Here is an 18192-nt window from a genome sequence, read left to right on the forward strand (position 1 = left end):
CAGCACACTAGGGGAAAAGGAATAGTGTTCTGGTAGACCCCCCCCACAGAGCAATCCAGTCTAGCCATGCTCCAAAAATTAAATTTCCTGCAATGGCTCCACAATTGGACTTAAATTCTTTTCTTTTTATTTTTGTCATTTTGGCATGTTTTGCCAATTTCTTTCCCCCTACATTTTTTTCATCTGCTCAAAACCAAAGCAAGCAATAAACAACTGGGTGTTTTTTTGCCCTGTTAATATTAGGGTCACAGATTTTTCTTTCTTCCCTGTTAAAATATACTAAATGTAAAATATATATATTATAGCTCTTAAAAAATGTCAGTTCATTTAAATTCAATAAAGGTACTCCCAGTGATAACTAAATTTTGTTTTCATCTTCTGTCTGACTTGTCATATATTAACTAAGCCAAGGACCCACAAAATTAGTTCCCTGTACCACTTCCAAGTGATTCACAGAACTGATCCTATCTTAACGTAAAGGAGTGCAATTAAAACAGGAGGAGGCCTTACCATCCTAGAAAGATTCAACTGAATACATGCCTTTCTATTACTAAACCCTTCATGTGACCTTTGTGCTTGCTCAAGCTAATCAGTAAGAAATTAAGCCACTTGAAAGTTTCTTTTGGTGACGGGGAAGATTTCATGTAGTTAAAATTCAGCCATGATCAAAGCTATAAGTAACAGCAAATCTAGAAGGGAACCTAGCACCAGATGGTAGAACAAGACCGCAAACGGATGAAGGTAGTAATAAATACAATCCTATATGCAGAAAAAACATGTGCAAGATAGTGTGCACTGATCACCAAACCCTACCCTCAGCACACATTATTATTTAAAGTTAAGCAGTAAAAAGACAGAATTGACATAAGGACCACCTTATCCTCTCAGAGGCTTCAAAGTGAATTATCTTATCACTCCTACACGTAAAGTAGCCAAGCAGGATTACTGATGAGGGGCTGCTGGCAATGCATTTTGTGGTCTTAGTTCAAGATAAAGCCAAAGGGTGACTCTCTTGGATTGCCATAAAGCAAGAAAAATAATACAAATAAGTCTGTGAATCACAGAAGTGAATATATAATGTCTGCAATGAAAAATAAGTGTGCTCAAAAAAGATTTGCGCTGAGAACTAAAGGTCTTTCTTTTCTTCTGATCACAGATGGAGCATTAAAAATTAATATCAGCTCTACCAGAAAAGAACTTGACAGTCCTATTTTGAGACTCGTTTCACTTTGCCTCTTTTCCTGTCTCACAGAACATTGAAGCCACAAGACTCAAAAGAAGTCCTTCAGGGTTTGCTTTGCACATTTGCAGAGGTGCTGGGCAGCATTTTGAAAAGGTGACTTTGAGTGCTTCAGTCTGTAGATACCTGACAGGGGAACACTTAACAGACCCTGATTCCTGAAAGGCAGATCCTCAGTGTTTTCTGAGATATCGGGCCCTTCAGGGCTGACACTCTCCAGAAAACTGGGTGCTAAATTTGAGCAGAAAGGATCAGTAGCCATTTCAAATAATATTGGCCTGGGAGCTCTGAGGATTTCAACTTTACTTTCACAAATAAACTCCTGAGTCAAATCAAAACCTAAGCCTCACTGAAAGTCTGGAGAATTAGGCTGTAAAATTAGTTAACACAGGACATTTTTAAGGGAATTTAGGCCCTTTGAAATTACATATCAGTATATTAAGATCCTAAATCCAACAAAAACTCTGGGTTATGATCATTTTTAAAAAGTGTCTCAAAGATCCTATCTCTACATCAAGGTTCCCAGTCTTTAGAGTCGCGCAGCCATGTGGTGCTGCAGTAATTCCCCCTAAGTAGGGAGTCCTTTAAATCATGAGGAACTTCAGTCCTGTTTTGATTTTCTCCCATTTTCAAAGATTTTACAAACTGTCAGTGGAAACCACAGGGAGCTTCTCTGGGCAAAAATAAGTGAATTGGTTGTTGTGAGGTCTATTGTTTTCAGGCAACTTTTGGAAGATATTGGCATTGCATTCTTCTATTGTATTCAGGGGAACTCCAGCACTGGCCATGCTCAGATCATCCTTTGTGGATAATTCAGCATGTCTCCAAAGACCAGAGGTGCCATATAGGGATAGTGAAGGTGAAGACCAGGTTGGAGACCATCCTTGGGATGATGCAGGATCCCACACAGCCAGCACCTTCAGCAGCACAGTGTGCAGCACCATGGAGCCATCCCAAACAGCAGTCTGCAGTACAGAAGGCAAACTAACCACAGCCCATGCTGAGCTCAGGGCTGTTCTCCCAGCTGTCTGTCAAAGTCCACGAGGACACAACCCATGGGATTTTAGCCAGACCCATGTGCAACAACTCTGCCATGCAAAGCAGTCATGTATGTAATGGTCCCCTGACTCAGACTCCCTATTTGTAAGAAGCTCATTGGTTCCTGGATATGGATATGTAGTCTGTTACAGTATATGTTTGGGACACTGGCTCAGAGATGCCACCATGTGATTCATTCCAGGGTTCAGCTACAGCCCTGCACAGCACTGCTCTGTGCCACACTTATGTCACATTATTCTGTCTCAAATGGCATTGAAAGCACCAGTTTTTTAATTTCAGGAAGTTAAATTGGAAGGAATTTGGAGAGAGGTTACAAATAGGATGGGGGCTGAAGAACTGACTCATCATGAGGAATAATTTGAGTTACTGACTATGGGTTTTTCCTGGCCAAATAATGACTAATTGGATATGCAAGAGTCATCTACAAGTATTTCAAGCATACAAGACACTTTTGAAAAAATAAATTTTATACAACAGGCCAAGCCACAGTCATGGAGGATCAAAAGATCAAGAACGGGACAGTCAGGAAGAATAAAAGAAAAGCTATAGAGTCTACAATACCAGCCATGGACTAAACTCTGGGAATAGCTCCATCAATTAGTCAAATCCTTCTTCCTGCTTTTGACAAAGCCCAGTATTTTGAATTAAAACCTCTGCCAATGTAAATTCATCTAGTCATACTGATATCATGAGGTTCCTCTGGTTAAAGATCCAATCCAGAATTGCTAAGTTTTGTAAGAAGATGAGAAATGCTTTATCGTCCACATATAAGGCTAAACTCCATGAGGGAGGTTGCTTCTCCACTCCTTCACCCTAGAAGGCTTCAGAATAAGACCTTAGTGGCTCAAAAGCTGTCATCAGGAGTTTGGCCTTTTCATACCAAGTCATGTTATTAGCTCCCTGACCTACTGTGACAGTGAACTCCCTGTGACAAGTGGGGACTTGTATTTTTCTAATTTCCCTCCATCATTCATTCCACTGAGTTATGTCTGCTCTTTTACTGCAAGTGGGGAACAAAAAGGAACCATTGACCCATCCAAATGGCAAACTTTTCCTGCCAGAGTTTTGATTAGTCAGGTCCTTCCTTTAAACCACTGCTAAGCAGGACACTGCTGGAGCACAAACATCCAAAGAAATACCTGCAGGAGCTGAATTTTTTCTTTTCCTACAGATGATTTTATTAGGCACAGTCTCAATAGCTCCTTCTTTCGCCCTGAAGGAAAACTATATTGCACCAGGAGGCAAGCCTGACCCCCAGCTTTCCTCTGCGAGGAAGATAGCAGCAGCAAGGTTTCTTGACAACCTATGAGCAAGCCATTTACATACTCCACCTGCGGTTGGACATGTTTAGCTTCCTGTTGCCAAGCAACAGCTACCCTCAAGACTGATCAAATCAGCACAGTAGTCTATCGTATGGGAAATTATGAGGCAAAAGGTCCTGGGATCCATTTCTCTGGTTTTTACAGTTTCATATCATGTACAATTGAAAGCTACCGGGTGACTGACAGTCTCTGAGGGCTAAACCTGAGAGCACCAGCGTTAAAAGTAGAGACGATTAGCTGCTGGGGCAAGAGCAGACCCTTAGCCATTGCCAAACAAGCCCAGAGGAAAGCACTGTGCATCCGCGCTTTGGGGAGCTTACATTTCCACCCAACCTTCCTTTCACAAGGCCTATGGGTACAGTAGGTAAGAAGTCTTCTCACAGCTCCAAAAATACAAATTTTACTCTTATGAGGAATTCATGCTGAACACCATTTCCTTCTTGACTCAGCCATAAATGAATATCTAAATGGATATCTTTAATCTGAAGATTAAAATACAGTTAGATGCAATAGTAGCCATATTATTCCCTTGTGCACTACTGGCTATAGAAATTGGCAGGCTTAAATCCCAAGGCACAAAAGAGATTCAGTAGAATAGATTCTTGGTTTGATTCCTTTGCATATTTTCATTGTCAAACACACACCAAAAAAAGTGAAAGGCACAGGTTTTTTTTCTTTTTAATTTGCATGTTACAACCCTACTCATTTGCACAAAATTAAAAACTAAAGCAGAGTGTAAGTGGAAAATTAATTAAAAAAAAAATCAGAAAACTAAATCCATAGAAGAAGTGTCAGTAACAACAACACAGTAGTCCAAGGGAATGCATCAAGGAAAGAAGGAAAAAGTCACTAGTGGGAAGTCACAGTGTCTGGAATGGGGATCGCCTGTCTCAGATAAAGCGAGAGAATGGAGAGCAGGGAGGGAAGGGACTTTAAAAGGTGGCAAAGGAGAAGGAAGGACAGAGACTGAATGAGCTTCCAGTAGCTGCAAGGGAAACACGTGCTAGCAGAGATGCAAAGAGAAAACGCTGTTGTTCCTGTCTCTGCCAAACTCTCTCTAAACCCAGCTATGAAGGTAACTAGGCAAAAGCAAATTCACTAGTGCTTACAAAGAAAGCTTATGGATAAAATATGCAGGTAGAGGGTGTACTATTCCTCATTTTGTGTGATATGTATCCTTCAAAGAATAAACAAGATTTTTAAGGAGGAGGGGGAAAAAAAACAAAAACCAAAAAAACTAGGTTTGAATCACTTTTCGGCACTGCTGTCACAGTACTCCTCTGTTTCTAGAGGAAAGAAGCTTACTAGTGCCAAATACAGTTGGTTGAAGAGACTGTGACTCTGAAACAAGCCCAGGTATGCAGTAAGAGAGAGAAGATTGCATGGTTGTACCCAGAGGGGTACGAGAAGTCTTAAGAATAGCAGGCCTCAGGGGTGCGTGTGACTGTCAGAGGACTGGAGTGCAGCTTGCCCAATAGCCACACCATCTGCATTTTCAGTCTGCTTAATAGCTTTGTATTATCATTTGAAGAAAAAAATAAACCTCACAGATTACATCTCAGTGCCATAAAATATATTATAAGTGCCGTTTGCTAGGATATCCTAAAATCCAAGGACTTTTTTTTCTTTAATAATTATGATTAATTCAGTGAATAGACTTCCTTACTGAGCTGATCTTAAACGGTCTTTTGGAAAGATTTCTGCAAATTCAGACTTTTTCTGTAATGATGAAAAGCTTAAAGTAAGATCTTGGCTCACCTTTCCCACAGGTCAATGGGGCTAGGATCTTGCCTGTAACATATTTCCCTTTCAGACATGCTCTTCACCCACCAACAAAGTGATCGGGATGTCATACATAAACCAGATATAAATAGTCCTCAGAAGAGGAACAGGAGCATCACCCCACCTTTCTAGCAAGTGTCCACTGAGCTCCAGCACCATGCGCATGGAGTCTTTTGCTTTCTCATGGCTGGCATCTCCAATTCATTTCTGTACAATTAAACCACTAACTGGAAAAGGAGAGCAAGACGCTGTTGTTCCCAGCCTCCAGCCCAGCCACCGTGGCTTTCTCCAAGGAGGAGAGACCTGAGATTGAGCTCTCCAACCCACAGGGTTACAGTCTCAGATGGTGAAATAGAAAGGGATAGATAGATAGAAAGGGGAGCCACAACTTAAACACAAACAGCTGTGTTTTAAGAAAAGAGAGTGACAGGCATCCCTTTCTAAATGGAGCTGGTGGTGCCAGCTCCTCAGGATGAGCAGAGGAACTTGTCCTGTATCCAGAAGAGCTTTGTATGAATTCAGCTCCACTGTCAACACTGAGGTATCCCTGGCCATGAGAAGAAGGGCATTTTTAAATGCCCTAGAAACACGGAGCAGATGTATTCAGGATGAAAGCTTTTGTCTTACATTCTTAGGTGTCTTATGAAGTGTGCTTCATGTAATTCAATCCTTTCTTGGCTCTGTGGTCTTTCCTCTGTCTGTGCCTCAGGTCTCCTGAGGAAAGCAGTTTTAATACTAGCTTCCAGTAAGGTGGTAAGAATAAAAAGATAATGAAGCATTCAATCTACTGTGTGGGAAGCCCAGAGAAATATTTAAAATACCTAAAACTGGCTTCATTGGGGGGGGGGGAGCTTTGATTAGCTGAAAAGCCAGATTTAAAACTGAACGAGAGTCTGAGTTATGTACCTATAAAGAGGGATGAGCAGCAGTCTTTTACAGAACAAAGGTCATGACCATTACCAATTAACATTTTGTTTTAATAGGAATAGGGAGAATATACAAAACAGAAGACCTAAAACACATTTAAATATTCTGGTAAAAATGCACACACAGACCCACTCTCCAGTCCCAGGCCATTAAGAAGGGCATTGAGCTATATTTTGGGTTTCAGTAAAACATTCTGAAAATGTGCCTCATGTTTGACAGCTGCAGGCAAGGAGACTAGAGGGCTGGATATGTAAAGGCAGGAGTTATAAAAGTGAAAGGAAGGTAGTAATGAGTCTGCCACTTAAAGTCAGGCTTCACTGGAATACAATTAGAGTGTTAAGCCTTGAGTTAAAGAAAAAATGCAAATGTGAGAAAACCAGTTAAGTGAAGCTACTTTAGGGGCACGCATGAGGAAAAGGAGTCTTTTTGGAAAGCGTTTCAAGATTTCACCCACTTTGGTTTAGGAATGGAAACTTGGAAACTTCATTGAACACATAGCAGACAGTTTGCTCCATGGACCTGAATACAAATCTGTCTGTGTCATACACAAAGAGCAAGATGCAGTGAAACGGATTAAGTATGCACAACAAAAAGCTTAGGCTATGTCCCAAAGGGGATTTTTTTTGTTTGGAGGCTGCTCAGCAGCTTGCACAGGCAGTATGTGATAGTGGATAGTAGATTGGATTCAGCAATGAAGAGGCTTTAGTTACTGTCCATAATATTTCTGAAGGCATCTAGTTAAAAAAGAGGCAGCAGGAGTGGCCCAGTAGTTCTTGACACTTAAAAATGTCTTTTACCATATGGGCTCCATGACATTTAACATACATGCTTTACAATATGTTTCATTTGTACTGAAAGTATATGAGTAGCCTGGCTGTGAGCCACTCATGCTTCATGCAGTGCTCACTCACAAAAAAGAGCAGAAGGCACCTAGTTTCCTTCATGCACCCTCACATCCTAGTAAGAAAAACCTATTGGTAAAAGGAAAAGAACGAGAGAGATGCAGAAATGGCACCAGTCATTTGGCCTGTGTCACATTTATAAGCCACAGGGAAGGGCAGCTTCAGTTCAGAGCAGGATCTAGTTGCATATATTGTGCCAGGTGACATTTTGCTCTCCAAAGCTTCTGGCACTGAAAGATATTCATATATTTACAACTCCCTTAAGGTCATCTCTGCTGTGTCTCCAGTTGAGCTATTAAATATTAATTGGACCTGCTTTCCAAAAATAAAAAGCAGAACCTCTAATTTACTTGTGCAATTAACACCTCACACAAGCCAAGTGTCCTCCTGAACTAGACCTAACAAGCCATTTGCACTTGACAATACTGAAAGTGCTTTTGAGACAGACACATAGTTGATTATTCATTCTGCGTGCACAACTGCATATAATTATTTTGGGGGAATAATGTCCTAAATACAACATAAAACATGTCCTCCACGGGTTCTAGTAAAACCTTCTTGCTCATAAAAGACTATTTTCTTCAGTATCCTTTTTAACACTTTACCTGGGTGAGCTTGAACGTCTTGTCACAGGTCATTTTACCCAAAAAACATTCAAAGCTGCTAAATTTCTCAAAGAGTTTGAGCTTTAACCCACCATTGTAAAGAGCAAGATCACTTTCTGGTTGTATAAGAACAGTTGTATTAAAGAACTTTGATCCTCACATGCTTAATCCTGCAATAATCCTAATATTGCAAGTAGCTCTGAAAGTTCAGTTCAGTATCACCATTACTCATGTTAAAATAGGCTAAATTTGTATTTAGTAATCACTGAGCAGATTATTCACAAGGGTTTATTAGGTGCTAATTTATCCAGATGAAGTATATGCCCCTCTGCAATGGGGCTAAGGAATTTGTAGAGTGAAAGTTCACAGGATCTGAGGTCCTTCATCAAACAGTATCTTAAAATCACTGAAGTGGATTAAGAGGAATTTAGGCATTTAACGCCAAAGTTATGATTCTGGAGCTCCTTGCTCAGCTCCCATCTAGTGTCAGAGACACACACGTTTTCAATATCAAACAACTCAGGAAACCTAGTTTAATTTTTGCACTTGCACATCCATCTTGCCAGGACTGAGCAGGTTAGAATCCAACTCATAACCAGCCTTTGGGGAATCTAAGATCCAACTACTGCTTTATCTCTATAGCCTCAGAAACTCAACCTGACTGGCAGACTCAGAGTTTGCCTGCAATATCAACACACTAGGGAGAAAATGTTCCTATTTGGAGGAGATGACTCTCCTTTTGATAAATAAATGTTAGAGCACTCACCTAGAAAATGGGGCATGCAGACTTGCCTCTTTCTGCTGTAAAAGTAGATTAAAAACTCCATCGTGGATCTTGTCAGGAAATGTCCAAATCATCAGGCTTAGAAATACTTTGGTGGAGGTGCATTAAGACAAAGAGGTTATAGCTGAATGTCTACTCTATTAGGCCAGTTTGCATGGACTAATTAAAGGTTTATTGTGCTGCAGAGTTTATACTCTGACTGCCATTATGATGAGGACATCACCCGGGGAAGATGCAGTTCTGAATTCCAGTTTCTGCAGCTGAAAAGCCTGTTTACAGACAAGGGAGAAAACTTTTTTGCTGACTCTTGACCACAACTAAGAGCTGAAATGTCACAACCCAGGAGCTTTCCAAGCCCTGCTGTTACTGCTCTGTAAAAATGTGTATTTCTCAAGTTCTCTTCTAATAACTTGCATTGTTTTCACTAAGCAGCTGCAGGAGGGTCACAGCTCCTTAGCTCAGGGAAGTCATAGCATCAGGCAGTTCCTGCTGACCATCTCTACCCCAGAGCGAAATCTCAGGATTTTTAGCTCCACAGCAGACCTGTCAGGCATTTGCCAGTCCCTAATCTCCTAGCACAAAAGCATCCTAGGCCCCAGGGCTGCTTGGCCTGAAATCCAGGCAAAGTTTCCTGAAACACCACCTTCGAGTCATCAAGAGTGTGCCAATGGCAAGATGCTGTTTTGGATACCACGTTTCAGCTTCTGTGGAAATCTTCTGACTGGACCTAAACCCTGTCAGGGCTGTGTATCTAGTGACTGTTTTATCTAAAACTGCAGTAAGAGTGAATCCACAGCTTTGGCCCCTCTGGTGAATGTTCCCACCATTAAAGATACGTGTTCTCATCTCCGGTAGCCCAGTAATCCTTTGATCCTTTTTGCAGCATTTCAAAAGCTGGAGGCATAATGTATTTCCCCTTAGCCCCTCCTATCCCAGAATAACCCAGCGCACTGAGGCGAGACAGGCACTCTTCCTGCGTCAGGAAAGTGGGGGAATGAAGTCGGGACCTCACACTGAGCACTTCCTACTTGGTTACAAAAGTAGAGCAAGCCCCTTTTCTGGCATGGGGTGGGGAGAGGTGAGGAAAGGAGAAAGAAAAACTTACCTGCAGAACTAGCCTTGCATACTGAGCAGAGGAAGATGTCTTTTGGCAATGCTAAGCAAAGCATGTCATTGCAGATCAAGATTGAGAGCAATGAATTAGGATAAAGAAGAATACAGTACTCCTTGCTCTTCCTTACATGCCAGTGTCTTTACTTTTCATTTAGAGCACACTGTAGGGCTTGGCAGCCTAATTCTCTGTGGGAATTAAACCCCAAAAAAATTCTGCAACACCCAGGACAGGGTGAAAATCCTATTTTTTTTCTTCATTTTTATCTAGACTTAAGCACCTCCAGAAATGCTCCATACTTTGCAGGACTGGATTGTGACTGTAATGTGTGCATGCCAATGCCCTCAACTGGCATGAATCAGCTTAATTAATTAACTTAATAGCAGATGTATCGGTTTAACTATATTCTGTTTTATCACTTTTAAATGCAGCTTTAGAAGTTCAATGGCTTCAGAAGTTTATTACATTTTTTTCTTCTCTACTATTTTCTTAACACTAGAAAAGATAAACACAGAGTAAAGCTTTATTTGGCTTGAGTGTCTTGGAGGTGACAGTTTAAGACATTTAACTACATTAACATATTCCTTTATTAAAGTGAGCAACATTTTGTTTAGAAAACTATAGATCAGCTAACTATTGTAGGCATCATTAAACTCATGTTTATTTACAGATAAATATTGTAGTCTATCAAAACTTTTTGGCACAGAATTGACTATAAAATAACTGAAAAATTAGCATTCCTCCCCCCAACAGAGACATCTGATCCTTATGCTGCAGCTGACATGAAAGACTGAAGCATCAGGTTTTTGTAGCAGCATGGCAGTAGGGGGGAAGTATGTGTAGGCAGAAAAGGAAGATAATAAAGCTGAAAAGATTCCACATATATATTTTTTTTCTGAAATACTGTATTTACACAAAATTGGAGAGAGTACAAATACTTTACTAAGAAGACAAAACCATTGTAGTACATTCAGTTTTAACACAGGCAGAACTATAGATGCAAAGCACAGAGGCCTAGGGTACTTGCATGGCGCAAAAAAAAAAAAAAAGCATCGAAAAGGCCTCGGAGATTAAAAGCTGGAGATAAGAGAGCATTGTATTTGTTATGCAGCATCACTCTTTCCTGGACTTCAATGGGATTGCACTCGGGCTCTCTTTCTTTATTGTGGATGGTGGGAACAGCCCTCTCCATGTGCTGAGCACTCAAACGTTGATCTTACAAAACAGTTGAGAGTGTGCTTAATTTTCAGCATGGGAACAGGGGCCATTAACTTCAAAGGAAATTATATCTGTGCCTAATCACATGCTTATATACTTAGTTGGATGAGGAAGAGCCTTCTCAATGCTTCATAGGGTCAAACCTATTGTTACATAAAAATAAGTGTTTTTTACTGTTGTATTTCTTTATTTTTTAAAATATATTTTAGAATTGCTTTAATTTTCCTCTTATGTACTTGTTTAGAAAATAGTAGCTTATTGAATGCCATAGAATATTTTGATTCATGTCTTATATAATCAAACAAATATTGTTCAAAAATAATTCCACCATTCTTCCAATGCCTGTTTAAATTTAAAAATAAATGAAAGAGAAAAATACATATAGTAATAAAGCAGCTTTGTGTTTCTGGGCATTTGGCAGCAGGTCTGTTACAATATCTCCCAGACATCTCTTTGTGTCAGTTAAAATCACCAGATTAATTGATCAATAAAAAAGAAAAGATTGTACAATATTATTACAATCCACCAAATGTAGCCATTGCATGAAATATTTTACACATTATATATCTGTTAAAATTAATTAACATATTTTAGCCTGTTCTTTGAAAACAGATAGCTTCTGAAGTAATATATCTTAAATACAGTGGTATCTGTCACTTCTACTGTCTAACTTTTTTTTCTGAATAAAAGCTTGTTTGAATAGGACTAGCTCAGTGATGGAACTACGGTGCTATTTAACTAAACTCCATATATATCTTTGTTACTGTTGCTGCAATTATTGTAATCACATACCACTGAAGTGCTAAATGTTAGTAACTCAGATATGTGGACTTTGGTTAGGCTTGATAAAATACTGGCATATTGAATATACGTACCACTTCCTAAAGGCTATATTACAATCATGATGCCTAATAATAAAGAATAATAATAATAATAATAACAATCTCATATTCAAATTGCTGACCCATATCACTCACTTGAGGCACCAATACAATAAATCAATCAAATAAAAGACTTATTTTTAATGTTCAAAACTAACAGCGCAAATCCAGGGCTGCCAAGTACATGTGCAGCAATCAATCCATTAAAAGATTTATTTTTAATGTCCAAAACTAACAGCGCAAACCCAGGGCTGCCAAGGTATAAGTGCAGCCCAGAGGACTCTGAACCTCTCCTTTCAAGTTGGGGATTCCTGTGGTCCCAGACTCTTCCATCTAAACCAGTCGAACACCATGTGGGACACTCAGTAAAATAACAGATCTTCATACATGAGACATTAAAGGCTCTCTAAGCTTCTCTAAAGCCTCTAAAGGCTCTCTAAGCCTCTAAACCCCTCAAACCTACTCCATTCATTCAGGGACAGACTTTGCCATATATCATGCTGGCTGAAGACCACAGAAGGACCTTTCATGAAAGTCCACAATTAAGTGCATTGCATTAATGCAGCTTTCACACCCCGGAGACTCTGTCGCTGTCCTTGTCTACTCAGAGTGAGAGGAAAAAGGCAACTTTCCAGCAGCAGCAACTGCCCGTCTTACTCAGAAGGGAATGATTGTCGTGTTGTTAGTTTGTTCTGTGCAAGCAGTAATCATTTTCAGTGTCGAGAGAGCTGTTGTAGCCTGATGAAGGATACAGATCCCTCTTAAGTATCCTATTGACGATGTTGATCAGAACTTTCTTGTACTGTTGACGTAAAAGTGAGTAAACAAATGGATCTGATGCAGCCTTACTGTAGGTGAGGCACTTGCTTATAATTCCCCAGTAGTAGTTTATGGTAACAAAAGGAAGGAGCTCTATCAACCTGTTAAACATCAATGAGAAAGGGAAATGCTTGAGTATTATATTCACATGGAGCCCAGTGCTCAACTCATGCTTCAGGAAACACTAAAGTAACAATTATTTTCTTACAGTCCATGGTCCCTGCAGAAGAAAGTCCCTGTACTTACTTAACAGTTTACATTTTTCCTTGTATTCAATAAAGGCAAAGGGAACTTTCCTAGCAAGATCACTGGGAGACAACAATAATTCCCTCTATGGAATGAGAGAAAAAAATATGCTTTCAGTATTAATTCTCCCATGCCTCAGAGATAAGAAAGTACTGCAGTTTGTTGCAAAATTTTCTGAATTTAGGGAGTTGTGCTGTTAAATGACAATAGTCAAAATCTTGGTGACATAACTGATTATCCCTTTCCCATGGCAAAACTGAGACAGACACATGCAACTTGGGCTATAGGGGCTCTCTCAACTCAATTGCTTAAATACACCTGTCTAGTGACACTTGAGACATTTGGGCATATCCCCGCTTGGCATCGGACTGCTGCCCCTGGAAGTTGTGGGTCTCATCTGCTGGTCTTCGTAGAGGTTTTAGATACCATACAGCACCTCAAATGAAGTCAGAAACCTATTCTAGACCACTGGATCCCCCCCTCAGATACAAAACAGTGAACCCGCATCGTACCACTGCTGTGAAACATCACATATGCAAAGAGAATTCATGTTAGTTGTTGTAGTTGTAGTACAAAGCACATCATGGCAATATCTCAGAGAGATTTGGGTGGCATCTGCAATCCCACAGTAAGGTTAGGAGCACAACTGCATCTACTTACCTGTGAAAGTATCCGTGTGTACTTGGCTGACCACTAATTTGGCCAGGAAAAACAAGGAGACAACCCTTTTATCATTGTTATATTACCAGCCAGCTATCTCCAGACCATTGGCCTGTGCTTCACAGATGATTGGTAGCCTCAGCACCTCAGCTGAGATGAGTGCATTAATCATGGGTGGAGAAACTTCAACTAAGTTAAACAATTTTTCCACAGAAGTAAAAGGAAACCTTCATACCAGACTATTCCAGCAAGTGTCTGGCACACAGCACATCCGTAGAGGGCAACCTCTCCAGGAAGGTGGAAAGAACAGGGTGAGAGTTTTTATTACCTGTACGACTTTTGTGCAACTTTTTGCATGTAGAAGAAAAAACTATTTTGCTTTCATCAGAGTCAGACATCTCTCAATTAAGGACAACTATGTTTATTTCATAAGATAGAAAAAAAATCTTACCATGAGTTAAAATAGCCCCTTTTATACCTAAAACATCACAGTTTGAGGATGTAAGATCAGAAGCTTTCTCAAGGCTTGAAGTAACCTTTGGGCCCTTTCTCTTTCCAAAGTGCAGAGTTCTCATTTTGTAAGGTGTTGAATTTTATAGCTGTTCCCATCCCTCTGTATAGAAAAGCTGGCTTACCACCACTAGGACTGAATTTAGCAATAGGTAGTTAAACTCTGACAGGAAGAAATCTGTTTTGTTTGGGTAAAAGTGAAATAATTCCTACGGCAAATACATCTAAAAATTGGACAACTTCTGCTTGAAGCTGCTTGGAAAAAAATTCCACTGAATTCAAACTAGAGAGCATGTGAGGACACAAAATCTGAGGAATGAATAAATTTACCATAAATGACACTTGCTGTGGTTTCTAAGTTTAGCCCATGATGGATATCATCTTAATATAGGAAATATACACTTGATATTGACAGACAATTGATGTTTTAATAAACATACTAAATAGAAGAGTAGGTTTTCTTTCAGTTATGGAAATAGATGTGTTTCTGTGCATCCCCTTTAATGTATTATGGGCCCAAATGTAATCTCATCGAAGTGAACAGAAAAAAAATACACTGATTTCAATAAGATAAGGAGCCTGGCCAAATCAAGTCAGCCTTAGAAAGATCGGTCTGAATGCATCTTAGTATCATTTTCTTGATATCACTGCTGTTGCAGCAAAGATGAAATTCATCTGTTGGCTTTCAGTAAGCAGACAAATATATTGCTAATGATCATAATCTCATCCACATTTCTGAAATTAGGAGCAACTACTAAGCTCACAGCACAACCTGAGTCACCAGGCCAAAGAGCAGGAAAATAGGAGAGGAGATCTGTCTCACTACCTCCACAGAGACTGCATCAGTGCAACCCCCTAAAAAGCTGAATGAATGGATGGTGGAGAAAGGGGTACAGCAGCAAGTCCTGCAACTCGCCTCAACCTCCCCCTTCTATCTAGCGCTGCCTGGACACTGCCTTGCCTTTGAGGCAAAGAGCCTTTGAGGATGCACTCCCCAAATACTTCCTGTTTTGCTGTCACTGAAAAATCTCAGTCCTTGTGACTGAGACAGAAGCTGCACCTTGACACATGCATTTGCATAAACCATGCCTCAGTGCTCTCTCTATTGACATATGCAGTGCCAGTTCTGGTTTATCACACATAGAAAATGCACCATCTCACATTTGCCAAATGCAAGGTGTGGAGAACAAAGTAGCTTTTATTTTAGAAGATTATAAAAAAAAATCTCTACCCTGAAAAGTGCTGTGATGCTGGAATTTGCTGAACAGGATAAAATTCAGATGGAAAGAAGATGGCAAAATCCATCCTTATCTTGATACAGAGGTATGTTCTGATCATGGAAAAAATGAATATAAAATTACTCATAATGTACTGAACAGTAATCAGTTAACCTTTTAACTTTGTGATGTAATGTTAATATTTGTAACAATCCCTTCAACTGCAGAAAAAAATGAAGTTATCCAGGCAATCTGTCAGCAATCCTTTTCAATATATAAATGGAACTGAAAAATGTCATCCTAAAGGTTAAAAAGCACCGTCACTTTTGTGTACTGATGTGTTAATCTGTCCCTCTACCCCTGTAAGAAAAGGGCAATTTCAATGTTTATATATGATTAATGCATAAGTGATTATGTAAAATCAGTGTGCTAAAGCTGTCCAATTTTTGCAAGCTGGTGTTTCTGAAGACCCTGGCATCTTGGCAGCAAACTTGAGAAAGCCCTCACCAGGATGGTTTTGCAAGGCTAATGCACCTTACTGGATGGAAGTCAGTTCTCTCCTAAGTCAGTTTTCTCTTAAATGCACTGTGAAATGGTACAACATTTAAAAAAAATATCATTTGTGAAAACCGTAGCCCACTTTAGTTTATAATGAAAGGCTAGATCCTGACATGCTGCAACTCAGTAGAGATATGTTGGCTTCCAACTCGCTGATTTATGCAAGCTTTAAAAATAATAACCATATGTTGTATAAAGACTATACAAGTATGGAATGAGAATGCTGTACGACTATTTAAAAAGGTGTAAACCACCAGGGTGGAAGCCAGTGATTCTGACCAGCTGACAGTCATGGTGTTTTCGTACACTTTTTAAGTTTAAATATTAGCTTTCCTGGGAGATAGCTATCACATCTCATCACAAGGCCATGCTGCACCGTTAGCAATATATTTACAAACAATAACGTTTCCAGACAAAAAGCTTATCTGCCAAATTATCAGCTTGGATAATTTTAAATTATGTCACTTCAGCTTCCAATAGCAGCAAGCTTGGATTTACGCCTTGGGGGGAAAAAAAAAAAAAGACCTGAGCTCATCAGGAAAAGCTGTCTGCTTTCCTCTCCATTGCTTGGATTCTGCTAATAAGGAGGGGTGGTGAATCTCTATACTGCCTTAATCTCCCACTGGCAGGTAATTAATTCCTGGTACTTGTCCTAAAAGCCTCTTGCTCTTGGCAGAGGCGCTCAGACCTAGTTGCAATGAGGAAGGAGAGCTGGAGCCTGCCAGGGCTCGCAGTGTGAGCGGCGCTCACAAGCCTTGGCTTGGCTTGCGGACCGGGTCAGCGTGTGCATGGTGTGTGTGTGCGTCTGTGTGTGTCTGCGTGTGTCTGTGCTACACCCTCGGAACCGGTCCCGGGTCTCTGTCAGGCTCCGGCAGCCCAAAACTAGTCGGAAGCCCCCGGGGCACCGGATCCTGCACATCAGAGGGCAGATCGATCCTGGAAAGTCCCCCACGCCACCCCATCCCACCCCAGCAGGAGGTACTAACCTGGTGATAATGTAAGGACCAAAACAGATCACGAAAGACCCTATAAAAATACTGATTTTCTTGGTTGCCCGCTGTCTTCTCCGCTTCTGCTCATTTAGACAGCGCTGTTTCACACTGCAAAGGGAAAAGAGCAATGGGTCAAGTTAGGAAGCGAGGCGAGCTCACCCGAATCAAGCTGAGAGGGGAAGGACTCGCAGCCCCGGCCCCGGCGAGGGCAGCCCCGGCCCCGCCGTGCCTGGAGGTGATCGCTGTCACCGAAGCAGCAGCTCCCTGTTAAAGGGAGCTCGGGCACCTGGGAGTATCCGGCTTCTGGGACTAACATTTAAACAAAGAGGGCTCTACAAATGCACAAGCCATCATCTTCTGGCAAAATAGGCAGCCTTTGGAATTGGAGGCGGGAGGGTTCACCGTGTGCCCGGGACGGGCAGGACCGCATGAAAGGGTGCTGGGGAGGCAGGACACCCCTTCCACCCTGGGGTACTGCCAGAGTCCCGGGACCATGAATATGAACATGCACACGTTACCTGGGGTGGATGTCCACCAGCAAAACCAGAGTCTGCATGGTGATAATGTCTATCCGTTTGCAGTGGAACCGGGCGACTTTCAACACCTTTAAATAGGTGAAACACAAGATCACCAGCGACAGCATGAAACTGGTGGCGTGAAAGACGATGGTGAACACTGTAAACCTTCTGCGCTCCGTCTCTTCCTTCAGGTGCAAGGTGCAAGAGGCATAAACGCTGCTGTAATCTACCCACGAGTAAAATAAGGATACCAAGGGGAAGGTGAGGGAGTGGAGCCACGAGTAGCCCATGAGGATCACAGCGTCCTTATACCGCATCTTGCTGGTGTAGCTTAAGGGGAACACCACGGCAATCCACTTGTCGATGCTGAGCGCTGCCATGCTCAGCATCGTGTTGGAAGTGAGGAAAGTTTCCAGGAAACCCACCGCTTTGCAGACGCAGCCCCCGAGGGGTTGCTGGTTCCTCAGGATCCCCAGCAGAGTGAAAGGCATGTTCAGGACGGTGAGGAGCAGGTTGCAAAAAGATAAGTTCACCAGGAAAACCCCGGCGACTTGCTTGCGGATCTCCGTACTGTAGACGAAGCATAGCAGCACCAGGAGGTTGGAGAGCAGCGAGACAACCAGCACCAGCACGAGGAGCAACGCCAGCAGCACGCCTGCCAAGTCCATCTCTCAGCGGGTGGCCTGGAGCGGGCGAGGGCAGGAGGAAGGGGGCATCCGAGACGGCACCGCAGCCTCGTCTGCCGCCGCCCGCGGCCGCCCGCGCATGTTGCCGGCGGCGCGGTGCGGGGCAGCGGCGAGCAGAGCCGGGGCAGCGGAGCCGGGAGGGCAGCAGCGAGCAG

General features: G+C 41.6%; 1 protein-coding gene across 1 annotated transcript; it reads right to left on the minus strand.

Annotated features, from left to right (window-relative positions):
• Positions 1 to 12513: 12513 nt before the first annotated feature.
• Positions 12514 to 18019, minus strand: GPR78 (G protein-coupled receptor 78). Its single transcript, XM_026054835.1, has 3 exons — positions 17352 to 18019; positions 16828 to 16941; positions 12514 to 12751 (listed from the first exon to the last, which is right to left on the minus strand). Exons 1-3 carry the CDS (start codon positions 18017 to 18019, stop codon positions 12514 to 12516), a joined length of 1020 nt encoding a protein of 339 aa, XP_025910620.1.
• Between the last annotated feature and the right edge of the window lie 173 nt (positions 18020 to 18192).

This window comes from Apteryx rowi, unplaced genomic scaffold, assembly GCF_003343035.1.
Source record: "Apteryx rowi isolate R43461 unplaced genomic scaffold, aptRow1 scaffold_97, whole genome shotgun sequence".
Lineage (NCBI taxonomy): Eukaryota > Metazoa > Chordata > Aves > Apterygiformes > Apterygidae > Apteryx > Apteryx rowi.

What these genes read in the sequence shown, in the direction of transcription:
- GPR78 (XM_026054835.1), bottom strand. Translation starts at nt 18,019, where the DNA reads ATGGACTTGGCAGGCGTGCTGCTGGCGTTGCTCCTCGTGCTGGTGCTG. An exon ending in CTGGTGGACATCCACCCCAG is followed by an intron (nt 16,942 to 17,351) that starts GTAACGTGTGCA and finishes TTCCCTTTGCAG; the next exon opens with TGTGAAACAGCGCTGTCTAA. An exon ending in GGTCCTTACATTATCACCAG is followed by an intron (nt 12,752 to 16,827) that starts GTTAGTACCTCC and finishes GATGTTTAACAG; the next exon opens with GTTGATAGAGCTCCTTCCTT.